This window comes from Neomonachus schauinslandi, chromosome 10 (assembly GCF_002201575.2).
Source record: "Neomonachus schauinslandi chromosome 10, ASM220157v2, whole genome shotgun sequence".
NCBI lineage: Eukaryota > Metazoa > Chordata > Mammalia > Carnivora > Phocidae > Neomonachus > Neomonachus schauinslandi.
The window spans coordinates 52,325,735-52,341,639 of NC_058412.1; the positions used below are offsets into that span (position 1 = coordinate 52,325,735).

The 15,905-nt window shown below is 42.4% G+C and overlaps 1 protein-coding gene across 1 annotated transcript in view; it reads left to right on the forward strand.

The window, feature by feature from the left end:
- AAK1 (AP2 associated kinase 1) overlaps positions 1-15,905 on the forward strand; it is a 155,558-nt gene that overhangs the window by 87,543 nt on the left and 52,110 nt on the right. The window contains exons 4-5 of the mRNA XM_021699275.2: positions 8,606-8,714; positions 10,202-10,344. Coding sequence (XP_021554950.2) covers positions 8,606-8,714; positions 10,202-10,344 — 252 coding nt within the window. The remainder of the gene's footprint in view (positions 1-8,605; positions 8,715-10,201; positions 10,345-15,905) is intronic.

Below are 15,905 nucleotides of genomic sequence, written 5' to 3' on the forward strand. Positions count from 1 at the left end.
ACATTTCAGACGCTTCTTATTATGCTTTTTAAAATCTATACTAGTGGGGCACCTGGGTGGCTCAGTTGGTTAAGCAGCTGCCTTCAGCTCAGGTCATGATCCCAGGGTCCTGGGATCGAGCCCCGCGTCGGGCTCCCTGCTCAGCGGAGAGCCTGCTTCTCCCTCTCCCTCTGCCTGCCACTCTGCCTACTTGTGCTATCTCTCTGTCAAATAAATAAATTAAAAAAAAGGTATCTTTAAAATCTATACTAGTGTCCAAAGTATTTAGTTGTTCTTAGAAGGAAGAATAGGCAAAAGCACATCTACTCCATTTTCCTGGAAATGGAAGTCTTCAGTTTGTGCTTTTTAAAAAACAAACTCTTTACATCATTTAGTAAGGCTTTAGAAGGAGGCAGAGATAAAAGCAAGTATTCAACTTACTTAAAAAATTTTTTCCTGCCATTTTAATCAAAAGCTCTATGTGATGTTTTTAACCCTCCTAGGCTCAGACTTCTGTCAGATAGAGGGCATACCCTAACCCTGCCTCTCTCACACAGTGTCAGAATTGTGAAAGGAATTAGAGGAGGTAACATGTTTTATAACATGCTAGGGCTTGTGTGTTAGGGATCAAAGCAGCAGAGTTCTCTCTGCACTTACAGCAGAGTAAGGATCTGCGTGTTGCACCCACCCAAACTCAAGAATGGTTACTGGTTTCACTAGAGACATTTGATTTTGACATATGTTGTGTACCATTTACCAGAGTGTGGTAGGAGTCCTTTGATAACATCTGGGATGTGGGCCCTGATGAAACCAAAGGGATTTTGGTTTCTGATGGACAATGGGAAGTTGGGTTTTGGATTTCAGATTTCTTTACCTACAGGCAGGAAAAGATGAATTTTCTTCAGACTTAAAGGAATAAGAACTCAAGCTCAAGATGTGCCAAGTGCTGTTCTGTGTTCACATTTCTTGGCCCAGATGGATTACATCTGCAGTGAGCTTGATAGTGAGGACACTAAGCTGCCACCAGTGACGTTTGAAGGCTTGCTTTCAACAGAAGAGATATCAAAAGATTTGAGGCAGGAAAATGTTTTCGTATTCCTAAAAGAGAGGAAGGTAGATTGTGCACAGTAGGGACATCAGGATTGATGGGGGACAAGAATCTGGAACAGATTATTTAAGAAGATCCTTTGATGCTATTTTTTGTGTAAGAAAAGGTGTGTTGTGTGTGTGTGTGTGTACACAAAAATAATACATACTGTTTGGATTTGCCTGAACAAAACACTGAAAGGATGAGAGAGGAGAGAGGAAGGGAGGGTGAATGGGAGAAAGGGAAAGAAACAGGGAGTGTTTCCTATAGGTGATGAGTACTGGAGTAGAAAATAATTTCCTTTTTTTTTTTTCTTTTTGAATGTTAGTATATTACTTATTTTAAAAATAAAATAAAATTTTAAGCTGTTTTGTAGTCCGTTGGATAAGTAAGCAGAGATCCAAAGAACTTTAAGGTTGGGTAATAGCAGGCCATGTCATACCAACATCATGGCCTCTTTGGGAAGGTTTCTGGATAGGAAGCTCAGGAGAGTGCACTAGGTCCCGTGTCTATGGATTGTGTCATTTGGGTAAGGACACTCACCAGAGATTTGTGAGCAAGTTGGAGAGTCTAGGCTGGATTCCAGTAGTAATAACTACTGTGTATAATGGTTTCTGACCAGTGGTTTGATATTAATTTGGAGGATGCCTTCTAAGAAAAAAGCCGTATGGCTCACCACTACTTTTATGTTATTTTACATTTGGCAAATAACCTGGTTAAAGAGAAGACACACTTATCAATTATCTACCTAATATGAAGTTGGAAGATATAACCACTACATTGGGTAATAGAATCAGGATCCAAAATGATCCTTATGAATTGGAGCAATAGACTGATTCTAATGAGATGAAATAACAAGGCAAGGTCATACACTTGAATTTTTATTTTAACAGCTTTACAAGCATAGTTCTGGGAAGGCAGAGATTTAAAGCAGTGTAAAATGGAAAAAGACTTAAGTATTTTAGTGGTCAATTAACTCAATACGAATGTGTAGTGTAATGCAGCTGCCAAAGAAATGCCATTTTTAGCTACATTAATAAAATTAATAATAGGTGATGATGCTGGTGTACTCTGCATGAGTCAGACCATATCTGGAGTAGTCCATTCATTTCCTGGGGCCATTCTTGTCAAAGGGATATAGACAAAGTGAAGCATTTAAGTGGTGATGCAACTAAAAAACATGTCTATGAAAGTAGGTATATTTAACCTAGAGAAGAAAAGATTTAGAGTCTAAATAATAACATTTCAATGGTTTAGAAAGTGGAAAAGAAGACTTGCTCTTTTTGCTCTGAAGAGGACAGTCTAGGAACAAGAGGTGGAAGTTTCCAGTTGGATGTAAGGAATAACTCATCAGCAGTACATACAGGCTGTCTTCAGTTGGGTGAGGGTCCAAAGAAGTGACATTATTGTAAGAAAATTGCTTGTCAAAAGACTCTAGCAGGGATTACGATTTGAGCTGCCTGACTGCTCTAGATCAGTGCTACTCAAAGGACCTTGTTTTCTTTTTCTTTTCCCCCTTGTATGTTTATTTTTTCCCTTGCTCGTCATATTACTTTTCTTTGTAAATTGAGATAAAATTCACCCTTTTAAATATAATTCAGTAATTTTTAGTATATTCACAGGGTTATTTACCCATCACCATGTATCTAACTCCAAAACATTTTTTTTCATCATCTCCAAAGGAGACCCGTCCCTGTTAGCAGTCACTCCTCATGACCCCCTTGCCATAGTCTTTGGCAACCATTAGTCCACTTTCTGGCGTATATTCGGGACTTTTCATATAAATGGAATAATCTAATACATGGCCTCTTATGACTTCTTTCACTTAACATAATGTTTATGGTTAAACCATCCTGTAGCATGGATGCGTGCCTCATTTATCCATGTGATAGCATGTATGAGTATTTTTTTCCTTTTCATGGCTGCATAATATTCCGTGTGTAGATATCACATTTTGTTTATCCTGATGGACATTTGGATTGTTTCCACTTTTGGGCATTATGAATAGTGCTGCTTAGGACATTTGTGTACAAGTTTTTGTGTGAACATGATGTTTCATTTCCCTTGGGTATATACACAAGGATGAAATTGCTGGGTCAAGTGGTAACTCTGTTTTTTGAAAAAATGCCAAACTGTTTTCCACAGGAGTTGCACTATTTCATATTCTTCCAGCAATATATGAAGGTTCCAGTCTCCACATCCTTGGCAACTTTTTTTATTGTTTATATTTTTAATTATAGCCATCCTTGTGGTTTGGAGTGGTATCTCATTGTGGTTTTAATTTGCATTTTCCAAGTGATTAATGGCATTGAACATCTTTTCATGTGCTTATCAGCCATTTGTAATGCTCTTTGGAGAAATGTCCATTCAGATCCTTTGCCAATTTTTACATCGTGTTGTCTTCTTACTGTTGAGTTTTAAGGGTTCTTTATATAGCCAGGATACTGGATCCTTATCAGGTGTATGGTTCGCAAATATTTTTTTTTCCATTCTTTGCACTTTCATTTTCTTAATAGTGTCCTTTGAAGCGCAAAATTTTTAAATTTTGATGAAGTGCAGTTTATCCGTTGTTTTTTTTTTTCTTTGATTGCTTGTGCTTCAGGTGTCATATCTAAGAACTATTACCTAATCCAACACCATGATGATTTGTGTGCATATTTTCTTTTGGGCGTTTTTATATCTTTGGTCCATTCTGAATTAATTTTTGTGTATGGTATGAGGTAGGGATCTAAATTTATTCTTTTGCATGAAGATAATCTAGTTGTCCCAGCATCATTTTTTGAAAAGACTAATCTTTCCCTCATTGACTTGTTTTGGCACCCTTGTCAGAAATCAATGGCTGGGGGCACCTGGGTGGCTCAGTTGTTAAGCATCTGCCTTCGGCTCAGGTCATGGTCCCAGGGTCCTGGGATCGAGTCCCACATCGGGCTCCCTGCTCCGCGGGAAGCCTGCTTCTCCCTCTACCACTCCCCCCGCTTGTGTTCCTGCTCTCACTATGTCTCTCTCTGTCCAAGAAATAAATAAAATCTTAAAAAAAAAAAAAAAAAAGAAATCAATTGGCTGTAAACGTATGGGTGCTATTCAGAGGATGTTGTGCCAGAATGTAAATCAAGGAACTAGGAAAAGAAACAAGTCAGCTTAGTTAGTTAATTGATTTATGTCCTGGAACAAGCTTCTTATCTCCTTCTGGGCTGGTAACAGTTTACTAACCAGCACGTATTTGTGGGCCACATTTTGAGTAGCGTAGATCTTTGCTACTTTAAATGCCACTGAGGAGCAACATCCTGGGCCCTTTCCTAGAGCTACTGGATTAGAATCTGCTTTTAAACAGGATCCCCAGGTGGTTCATATGCCTATTAAAGTTTGAGCAGCACTGTTCTAAATCAGATTTTAGATGACTTTAAAGATCTGTTCAGTAAGTACAGGATTAATTAATGAGTAAGACTCAGGAAAGGGAGAGTCAATGTGAGTATGGGAAGGAGAGTAGTATTTGAGACTTCTTACGTTGCAGAAGCTTAGATACCTTGGCCCTCATTGAACACCAGGGCCAGCCTAGATCTCACAGTGTTTCTTTTCATTGCTGTACTGGACTTGATGTTTTACTGTGCCTGTGAATAACTCCTTGTGAAGAGAGTTATAAAGGAAATTCAGAGTAATTGAGGGGAAAAGGAGCAAAGAAAAGTAAGGCAGAAGACTTTCACAAAGCATCCAGTAGGAGAAGTAAACAAATTTCAGGCCTTAGAACTGGATTCCTTCACCTTTAAGTTAAAAAGAAGCTGAAATTTGCTTAAAAGGGTCTGTGGAACCCTGGTGTGATCCCAGAAATAAGCAGCAATAGTGATGAGTCATAAAAGCAGAAAACATTGAATATTTGAATGGAGGGTCAAAGCAGGTAAATTATCTCTTTGGAAACTTAATCTGTGTATATGCAAGCGCTATCCATACTGGAAATTGGCAGGTATCATGCTGACATTCCAAGGAAGGGTGACCTGAGCAAATATATAGGGAAATTAGTTATATACCATACTCATTTTTACTATTTGGAGGTGAGTGACATGTTATTAATATGCTCTCTAGAATGCTATCTTCTTTGTTTTCCTGAACTTATGTAATAAAGGTTTTTATAGATGTACTTAGGGATTAAGTCCTCCCTTAAGGCCTCAAGATTCTTAACGAGGAATACTACTGCTGTAGGAATTTTGAAGATAGGGATAGAATACTGTTTTGTGCTACAAGCATCATTAATTAGGACCCCAGATAAACTTGAGATTTGTGATAACCTGTAAGATCTGGATTGAAGGCATGATTTTCAAATGGCAGCTTTTGCATGTACTTATGAAGAAAGTTTTTTAGCACTACAAACAGTTAAATATATTATTAATATTAATATTAATAAGGCAACTACAAATCATTGAAAATATCTACTTAATAAAGCAGGTCTTCTAAGAGCACGTTTATGTCAGTACTCTAATCTAAAAATAAAGTTTGTTAATGTTAATTGTAATGTTAATCTAAAAATAAAGTTTAGGGGCACCTGGGTGGCTCAGTCCTTAAGTGTCTGCCTTCGGCTCAGGTCATGATCCCAGGGTCCTGGGATCGAGCCCTGCATCGGGCTCCCTGCTCGGCGGGAAGCCTGCCTCTCCCTCTACCAGTCCCTCTGCTTGTGTTCCCTCTCTCGCTATGTCTCTCTCTGTCAAATAAATAAATAAAATCTTAAAAAATAAATAAAATAAAAATAAAGTTTAAAATGACAATACACACTCCTTAGACTTATCACTGTTTAAATCATGTAATATAAACTGATCTGATCTATAATTGAACTGAACATTTCTCACTCCCCTGAAAATCAGGTTTTGGCTTATATTCATCATATAGATTTTTATCTCAGTGTACCCCAAATAATAGTTGTAGCCAAGGGCATCAAGGCATCCTCTTTATATCCTGCCTTTTCCTGAGTAATTGAGCTCCAATACCATGTGGGTTCTGTCCCATACCTCTATGTCCATTTCTGTTCTCCAAGCCTGGGACTGTGCTTTTAATGAAAGCCAGGGAATGCTTGGGCCTCCTCTGGCCTATTGCTGCTGCAAACTGGGCAGTGCACCCTCAGTGTGAGTCAGTCTCACTTTGCAGTAAGTTTTTCTCTTGACCTTTTCTGCATTTCACAGCCATTCAAATCGATCTTCTCCATCAGTTGCAGACTAGTGAGGTGTTACTCTAAAATCTGAGATGTTGCTGCATCATCAGGTCGTTAAGTAAGTGCCGTGGTCTCCCTCCAAAGGAGATCTTTTCTGCTTGGACGTCTCTCAGGAACTCTGCAGAAGACAAAATGAAGAGGAATTTGGACTTGAACTGATCAGCAGACAGCTTGGCAACTGTTTTAGGATGCCATCTGCAGATGTTAATTATCCAGTTTGGGTCCTCTGATAGCTCTTGACCTCCTCTTGGCTCTGTCAAATGCTTTTTTTCCCATCCTGATTCTTTATTACTCCTCTTGGGGTGAGACAAATCAGAGGTAGCATTGCTGATTCTTTTTTAAACGGTTAAATGTAGACAGATTACTAATGTGGAAACATTAGTCTTTCATTCTGCCTGTGAACATTTGGAGAACATGATCTTCTGCTCTATTTTGGCTTCAAGAACTCCTCTCCAGTTCTTCCTCCTTCCTCGACTGTGTAAATGAAATCAAGTTTTTGAAGAGTTGGTGATGAGAGTAAAAAGCAGGGGGAAGAACGGGCCTCTGCGACATGAACCCTGAAATCACGTTCTGTTGTGCAGAACTCGAGAGACTGCTTTTTCTGCCTCATCATCTCCTTTGTTTGTTATCCAAAGTAGTTGCTCTAAGCCTTTTATTTCTCTCATCAAGCTTCTTTCTCATTTCCTTATACTGCAAACATGGTCTTGCTCTCTACCAGAAACAGAACAATAGAACTGAACTCACTGAAGTTCCCTTTTCTCCAGCTGTAAACCAATATGCATATCCATCCTCATTTCCTTCCGGCTCCTCTTTCTAAGACCAGTCCCCGCCTTCTCTTCCTGCAGGACTAGGTCCCATCAGTTAACCTTCGTCCTCTCCTGTATGCTGAAGGTTTCTGCTCTTGGCTCCTTCCACTCTCCCATGCTCAGGCCTCTCTCATCCTGAGAATTAATTCCTTCTGGCAATGCTGTTCCTCTCTGGAGCACAGAATGTTCCAGAAGACTCATCTGTAGTCGCCAGCTCTATGTGCTCAACTCTTTGCAAGTCCATTTCTCCCCTCCCCCCGCCCCCCCATCCCATCCCTTTTCTGAAACTGTTCTTGCATAGGGCTCCATTGACTTCCCACTGTCAGCTCCAGCGGTCACATTTCTATTTTTGTCTACCTTTCTGAAGCAATAGTCATTCTTACTCCCTCCCTCACAGGAAAGTTCTAATGAATTTTAACTTTGATGCTCAGGGTTCAGGTATATTCTTTTGATACTATGAGATTTCTTCTTGTTTTGGTATATAATTTCAGATTAAAAGAGACTTTATATGTCACTCTAAGCAGCCAAATCTCTAGTTTGTGTAGAGGTAGTTACTGTTTTTATGGCCTGAACTGTCATGTTTGTCTGGTGACTCAGAACCACTTATGTTTCCACTCCCCTCCCCTTTTTTTAAACAAAAGTAAAACAATTTATTAAAACGAGTTTTTTTAAAATCTTGTATTTGTGCAAAAATCCTTTTACCCAGCTTGCTTTTTCTTTCCCCAACTTACTTCTTGATGACATTGGATTTTAAACATCATCATTACAAAGATTTGCCTCTATGGATGTTGAAATAACTATACCAAGGTGTGAGGCAACTTCTAGGGCCTAAATGGGTCCTGACACATAGGAAGTGCTCAATGTACATTTGTTGACTAAGTGAATTCCATAAGCAGCCCTGAGAGAGCATATGCAGTTCCAACCAGAGAGCTGGAAACATGACCCGTCTTATATTCCATTTGGTTGGCTTGAAAGGCTTAATTATGAGCAAAATATTTAGGTCTGGATGCCACTGTAGTCTGTTCAAAACTTTGTAAAGCAGTTGTTCTTATCACATATTTCCTAAAGGGAGAAAAACAGTGCAAACAATTTAAAAGTCATGTTGAATTCACTTGTGTATCTACAACCAGGGAAAAACCCCGCCAGTTTCATTTTTCTGAATTAAAAATTCACACGTTTAAATACTTCATACTGTCTGGCTCACACTCTCTGCAGTACTTCTGGAGATGGGCGCCTTTGCTCCTGGCTTACATGGAGCACTGATGGAGCGAACAAGCAGGCACCCTGTGTGCATCAGGTTCCAGAATCTTGTTCAGGAGAATGCTGTGGTTTAGTAGGATTGTAGAAGCATTTACTGAAGATCTGGCCGTGAATCTCAGAGACCACTGGAAACCTGCTCTTGACCCTCCTCTTCAGTCTTACCTCTCATTGCGGTTAAGGTCATCTGCATTTAAATTATCTGTGCTAATGGAACCAACGGGCTCATTCTGTCTCTGTTGGTATCTATCTCATACTATATTTCTCAACTCTTCTTTATAGAGAGACCTATCGGGGCACAAGAACATTGTCGGTTACATTGACTCCAGTATCAACAATGTGAGCAGTGGTGATGTATGGGAAGTGCTCATTCTGATGGACTTCTGTAGGGGTAAGTATATGACCCACACCTTGAGCTCCCGTTGCTCTGGCACTTTGATTGTCAAGGGCATGGGGCTCATTTCAATTAATGTGCATTGTGCCCTAATGTATGTTGTTCTATTTTTAAAGATGTGCAAAGAAAGATACAGAGCCTGCTCTCACCTCTTGGTTATTCTTACTACGGCAAACAATTTGAAGTGGTAGATAATACAAAACTCCCCTTTTGTTAGCTTTAGGAAGGTTTGGTGCTTGTATATGAATGAGAATGGATGAGGGTGAGAATGAATGTGTTATTTGTGATGCTTTAAAACAAGCGATGAAGGCACATAATAAAGACCCAACTCCAGATGGACCGAAGAAACGATTCAGCCTCCCCACTCCCTCCCTCATGTGTTCTCTTCTCCACCGACACCTCCATCCTTGTGTTATAGGGGAAAATAATCCTTTTTGTCTAATGGAAATGACCTTTCCTCTCCTTGCTTTCGAGCTGTAATTTCCAGTAAGGCTATATTCAAACGATGCTGCTGTGAACAGTGGAGTTAAGTAGTTGAAAGCTTGGAGTTTCAAGCAACATTTATCTTGGGAAATACAGACTGTAGCATGACTTGATTCAGAGCTGACTGCATTTCACACAACCAGTTTGGAGGTTTGACTTTTTTGGCCTAAGCAACTGCCACTTACAAGCTTGGGTCACTGCCTCACTGTTTGGTGCCCTGTTTTATAATCACCCTTACTTCCACTGACATTTTCCTTGCCTTTAAAGATACTGTCCATAAATTAAATATGTTGTTAATCCCCAAAATATGATGTTAACCAGTAATTTCAGCCTACTCTGTAACAACTCTTAAGCTGATTTTATAAGACACTACCAAATTTGAACTTGACAGTTTGTTTCCTCCTGTCCATTCCTTTTTGCACAGTAAAATGTTTCGAGACAAGGCAGTGGGAGCATCCGGGGATCTGGATAATTTTGTGTAAGTGAGGTCCTCAGTCTTTTGGTCCTGGAGATGAAATATTGGTGTAGCATTTCTACATCCTTGGCAGCAAGTAGTGAGTGAAGCCAGAGAGACCGAGCCATTCCTAAAGTGCAGACTATAAAGCTGTCTTCTTCCTGCTCCTGGGGTCTATTGTGCAGTCTGATTCTTACTAAAAGATGTGGCAGGTTGAACCTGTGGCCTTGTCTCATACAAACGGGGACAGTGTAACCAAGCGGCTATAGCAGGACCAGATTGTCAGTTCTATTGATCTTGAAGATGTCACAAAGGCAGCCCACGTCTGGAGTACTTCATAAAGTAAACTGGTTTTGATGCATTAGAGAAGGACCTGGATTGTAAAAAGATGAATCTGGGTCTGGGAATCAAGACACTTGGGTTGCAGTCGTGGCTCAGCCAGTGACCTCTGTCCAGGTTGCTCCTCTGTGGACAGCCATTCATTGTCTTGGGTAAGTAGTGAGTCTGAATGTTGCTAACCTCTCGCTTGTTCTGTGCCCCCTTGCAGGAGGCCAGGTGGTCAACCTGATGAACCAGCGCCTGCAAACAGGTTTTACAGAGAATGAAGTGCTTCAGATATTTTGTGATACCTGCGAAGCTGTTGCCCGCCTGCATCAGTGCAAAACTCCTATTATCCACCGTGACCTGAAGGTAAAGGCCGCACTGTTTCATTAAGTACATTCCTACAGAGGATTTCCTATCTGCCCCGGGAACGGGGGAGACACTTTGGGGATGTAAGAGAACAGGCGTGGTGACCTGACATTTCTTACATTCTGCTTGGCGAGAGAAGACACAAAGAAAAAAAAGAAAGTACGGTACAGGTATTGCTTTTATTACTTAAGTAGCCTTTAGAAATTCTTCATAATCATCAAATGCCTGAATACATGTTGTTTTTGCTTTTCCTGATGTAGTCCCAAATTTACTTTGTCAGGGGTATGGAAAATGATACACTAATTTAAATGGTTTGCAAACAGCGATGCTTGGTTTTTAACGTCTGCTTCATATTTTGCAAAATCCAGTAAGTGATTATTTTAAAAATTTGTTCTGTTAATCACTGTCTTCTTGTACTGGGCCTTTCCTATTATATAGTCACTTGACAGTGTTTGTTGAATGGACTTGGCACCTGGTTAGGATTCACCAACATGTATGGCACACCAACTATATGCCACGTACCCTACTAGACACTTTACACACACTGTCTCTTGGAGGAAGATGTTCTTCTTTACATTTATAGTTAGGGAAACTCAGGAGTAGAAAGGTTACATGACTTGACTAAGGTCATATAACCAGGAAGGAGCAGGACCCGAATGTGCTCTTCTGATTCTAAATTACAGTTTCTTTAAGTAACTGTGTTTTGAGAAACCTGCTTCGAGGCTAGTAACTTGGATCCGCATCCCCTGGTGTGCTGATTAAATGTAGGCTACCGGATTCCACATTGAATCTGTCAAGCCGTAACTTTTGTGGCGGTGTCAGGGAAGCCCGGGAATCCATAGCTTAATCATCACCCCACGTGGGTTTTGTATATTCTAAAGTTTGAGGATCGTAGCAGCCTACTAGCATTTCTGTGTCGAGGTTTTTGTTTGTTTGTTTTAGCTTTTTAAAAAATGGAGATATAATTCATAACCATAAAATTCACCCTCTTAAAGTATACAATTCAGTGGCTTTCACCAAATTTACAAGGCTTTACAACCATCTCTACTGTCTAATTCCAAAGCATTTTATCTCCTGAAAGGAAACCCTGTATCCATCAGCAATCACTCTTCATTCCCACCTCACCCCAGCCCCAGGCAACTGCCAATCTGCTTTCTGTTGCCTGGTCTGTGCATTTCATATAAATGGCTCACAGAATAAGTGGCCTCTTGTGTCTGACTTCTTTCACCTAATAATGGTATCAGGGTTCATCTGTGTTGCGGTATGTAGCAGTACCTCATTCCGTTTCATGGCATGATAGTCCTAGTGTGGAGAGACCACATTTTGTTTATCTAGTCATCAGCTGATGGACATTTGAATTGTTTCTACTTCGGATAGAATGAAAAGACTACTATGAACATCCGTGTACTAGTCTGAAGTGGGTATATGTTTTCAGTTCTCTTGTTTGTACATCTAGGGGTGGAATTGTTGGGTCATGTGGTAACTACAGTTAACTTTTGGAGGAACTGCCAAACTATTTTCCAGAGTGGCTGTACTATATTACATACCACCAACAATATATGAGGGTTCCAATTTCTCCACATCCTCACCAACCCTTGTCCTTTTTCATTTTAGCCATCCCAGTCGGTGTAAAGTGGTACATACATATTGGCATTTCTGTACTGAAGCCATTTGCTGATGGGAAGATAGTACATACCTTCAGAAGCCTTAAATAGCTTCTCCACTGTCCCTCTGTAGTCAGCCCTTTTTCTGAGTAGAAAAGGGAGAATGCATTTCAGTAATTATTACGAGTCTAGCATAGTACAAATACGTAATTCTGTGGAGGTGGTACAGGTATAATATGGTTCCTACCCCCAAGATGTTTAAGTGTTGGTGAGAGGATATAAATGAAATGCTCGGACTTGCAACAGCGACAGGTGAAGTATGAAAGTTCTAGAACAAAGTGCTGAACAGCAGAGAATCGAGCTGCTTAATGTATGGTCAGATAGTGGGACCAGGTAATGGAGGTTGGAATCTTCTGGAGTAGTGGGACTTCACAGGCTGGTGGGATACGTATGGGTGGTCACAGACAGGATGAGGGCATTTTAGATAGAGAGCAGAGCCCGAGGGCTTCCTAGAGAAGGGAACAAGGAGGCTTCAGAGCGTGCTTAAGTGCCTGAGGGGCATGGAGGTAAGAGCAAGGGGAGGAGGCAGAGATGACCACTGAGCATCCTTTAGAGAGTGCTATTCCCATGTTCTTAAACAAAATCTTCCTTTATTTTAACTGGATTAAATGAGGCCTCAGTGATGAGTCATTGCATACCTGTCGATGATACCTACCTAATTTACATGTTCCCAGCATATCAGTGCCCTGTGGTGCTCCCAGCGCTGCTGTGAGGAGCCTGAAGTCCGGAGCGGAGCTCCAGGTCTAGCCCGGGGACAGGGAGGAGGACAGAGCTTGGGCTTGGGCAGTGGGAGCCCCGGACGCTTTCTTCACTGCACTGAACAGTCCCTGAGATATTTTAGCGGAGGAACATGGCCAGAGCGGAATCGGAGGGGAGGCCAGAGCAGGAGTGAGGAGAGGCTGCCGTGTTCTGTTCCCCAGCTTGCCCCCGAGCCCTGTACCCCTCCACCCTCCTCGGTGCTCCAGAGAGTCGGCACAGTGCTGGCAACACAGTGTTGGACTCTGTAGTTGTGTCTTTTTTTTTTTTTTTTTTAAGATTTTATTTATTTATTTGACAGAGAGAGACACAGCGAGAGAGGGAACACAAGCAGGGGGAGTGGGAGAGGGAGAAGCAGGCTTCCCGCTGAGCAGGGAGCCCGATGCGGGGCTCGATCCCCGGACCCTGAGATCATGACCTGAGCCGAAGGCAGACGTTTAGCGACTGAGCCACCCAGGCACCACTGTAGTTGTGTCTTAATCCGTAGTGCAGACCATCAGGCAAGCAGCCAGCTTGCTGGTAGTGGTTCAGGAGACTGTTGCCTTTTCTCCTCTACCTTGGAAATAGTTGTATGTGAATAGGGGGCCCCTGGGAGGAGGCCTCGATTGTAATTGTTCCAGAAGAGTCCTGCCACTGTCGATTTTAGTCAACTCCTGGTTGTTTTGATGGAAGCTTTCCCAAACTCCACATACCCTCCACTCTGTGCCATCTAGCTGCTTTCGTTAGCAAGTGAACTTTTGTTGGTTTCTGCTCATATGTGTGTGGCGGGCAGTCCCCTTTGCCTGCCACACTGCCAGCCTCTTGAGGCCCGACTGCAAAGTCCCTGTGTACCTCCCTGTTTGCCATCCCGTAGTCTCAGACACTCTGAGCTCCATATCCAGCCACCACAGTGCCAGCAGTAGCCAGGGCCACGAAGTTCTTTATTCCCCTGTTGGCCAGACAGAGTGCTGGTGGCTGGTCTTTAGGTGCTTCTCTGAGCAGGACTTACATCTGGTGAGGTGGCACCACCGTGAATAAAAGTCGGTAGGACATGAAAGATGTGGCAGGCCAGGCCAGCTGTGGATCCCCTTGTGGAGCCAGTGCCGCCCTGCGTGGGGGTCCATTGTTCACATGCAGAACTGAGGGAAGCCCCCTCTTGTCCTGCCCACCACGTGTGCCGTCTTTCTTTCAAATTCTGTGTAGGAAATAAGTTGAAAGCAGTCCCTGTCTTTAAGCAGCTTATGTTCTAAAAATAACCAGGACAGAAGTTCTGTTCTTCATTGGAGGTCTTTCCTCTAATACATTATTTTAACATTTTCATCACTTCCCTGTTTTGTTTTGTTTTCATTTTTATCTTTCTGAGGAAAGAAAGAGATCATTGCAGATCATGGGGTCATAGAGCTGGGAAGGTCACCTGAGCCAGCCCTCTCCTCTTACCAGTGAGGAAACCTCTGCCCAGAAAGGCTGTGACCTGCACAGCTAATTCTGTGATCAAACCAGAGCAAAGGCCACAGGTTTTTACTCCCATTTTGGTTTTTGTTTGGTTGGTTTTGCTCTCTTACACCGTGCTGTTTGTTCAGGTACTTAAGAAAGGGGAAGAAAGGGTTAAGATTTAATAACTGCATCCAGATTGAAAAAGTCATGAATGTCTTCTCTTCTGTCAGAAAAGAGATTTTAATTTCACAAAGTACAATAGGATGAAGATTCTTGTCCCGTTTTTAGAATTGTAAGTCTGAAAACCTTCATTTACCTTATCCTCAGAATTTCTAGTAGTAATAAATTCTGTGACTGAAATGCCCGAATGCCATCTCTGCTTGGAATAATGTCAAGATGAAGGGTCAGTAGGAGGTGGCTTTCCAGACCTTTTAGCTAAAGCTATGAGCAGAGTTTGGGAGTGACGACTTTAATAACCCTCTTAAGCCAGTAGGTTGGGAAGGAAGGTCAGCAGCATTAAATTCTCAAAGAGCTGGGAGACTGTAGGACTGTAAGCAGGGGTAACATCCTAAAGGACTTTGCCAAAAACAAAGTCACTCTGCAAATTCTCTGGAGCTTCCAGAAGATGATGTATGAAGGTCCAGTTGGTTCTCTACCTTCCTAGTCTCACTTAATCCCTCTGGCCCTACTCTAGCCCTGACCTTAGTCACCTTCCCCCTGGACGATTGCACCTGCTCTCGCTTTCCTCCTTCTCCTCTGTCACTGGCTAACCTTCCTCAAACACTCTTTTCATCTGCTGCTGAGTGGCTCCCAAGGGGACCTTCCCCAGTCTGCCATCTGTCAGCTGCTCTGGTCCTCTTTCCTGCTCCCTTCGCGGTCACCCGTCTGAGCTGCCAACATTCCGTAGTAACTGCATAATGCCCATCAGTGCCGTGGGGAGGGGGTAGCCTCAGCGGTCAAGCAGCCCAAGCCCACATCCTGCCCTACCAGCCTTGTGACCTCAGGCACATTAGGTAACTGGACTCTGTTTTCTCATCTCTTAAGTGGGGATAATAAGGCTTTGTAAGAATTTCATGAACTACTGTAGGTAAAAGTGCAGGGGGCAGCATCTGGCTCATAGTGAGTGCTGTTAGTTACTGATACCATTTTTTTTTTAAAGGATTCATTTGGTTTTTTGTTTTGTTTTGTTTTGTTTTTTGAGAGACAGAGAGAGAGCTTGAGCAGAGAGAGGGGCAGAGGGAGAGGGAGAAGCAGACTCCCGCTGAGCAGGGAGCCCGATGCGGGGCTCAGTCCCAGGACCCTGAGATCAGGACCTGAGCCGAAGGCAGACGCCCAACCGACTGAGCCACCCAATCTGGTCTCCGCATTCATAAGGGCACTAGTCCAGAGAATGTCCAGCCCCTGTGTCTTCAGTGTCCTTTGCAGCACCAGTCCAGCACAGTGCTGTCCCAGCCATGGTGGCCTATCTCTCTGTCTCAGATGCCTCAAGCCTGCTGCCATCTCAGTGCCCTCCTGCTCCCTGTCCTGTGAGAGCCACCTCCTCCCCCAGGTGGTCCACGCCTGCTCCCTCCATTTGGGTCTCTGCTCACCTCATCACAGTGACCTTTCCAACTGTGCTATTTGCAATAGCGTCCCTCTTCACTTCACATGTGTCTAACTTGTTGGGTTTTTTTCCCATAACATTTATCACCACCCGGCATTTACACCTACTTTCTTATTCTCTTCCAC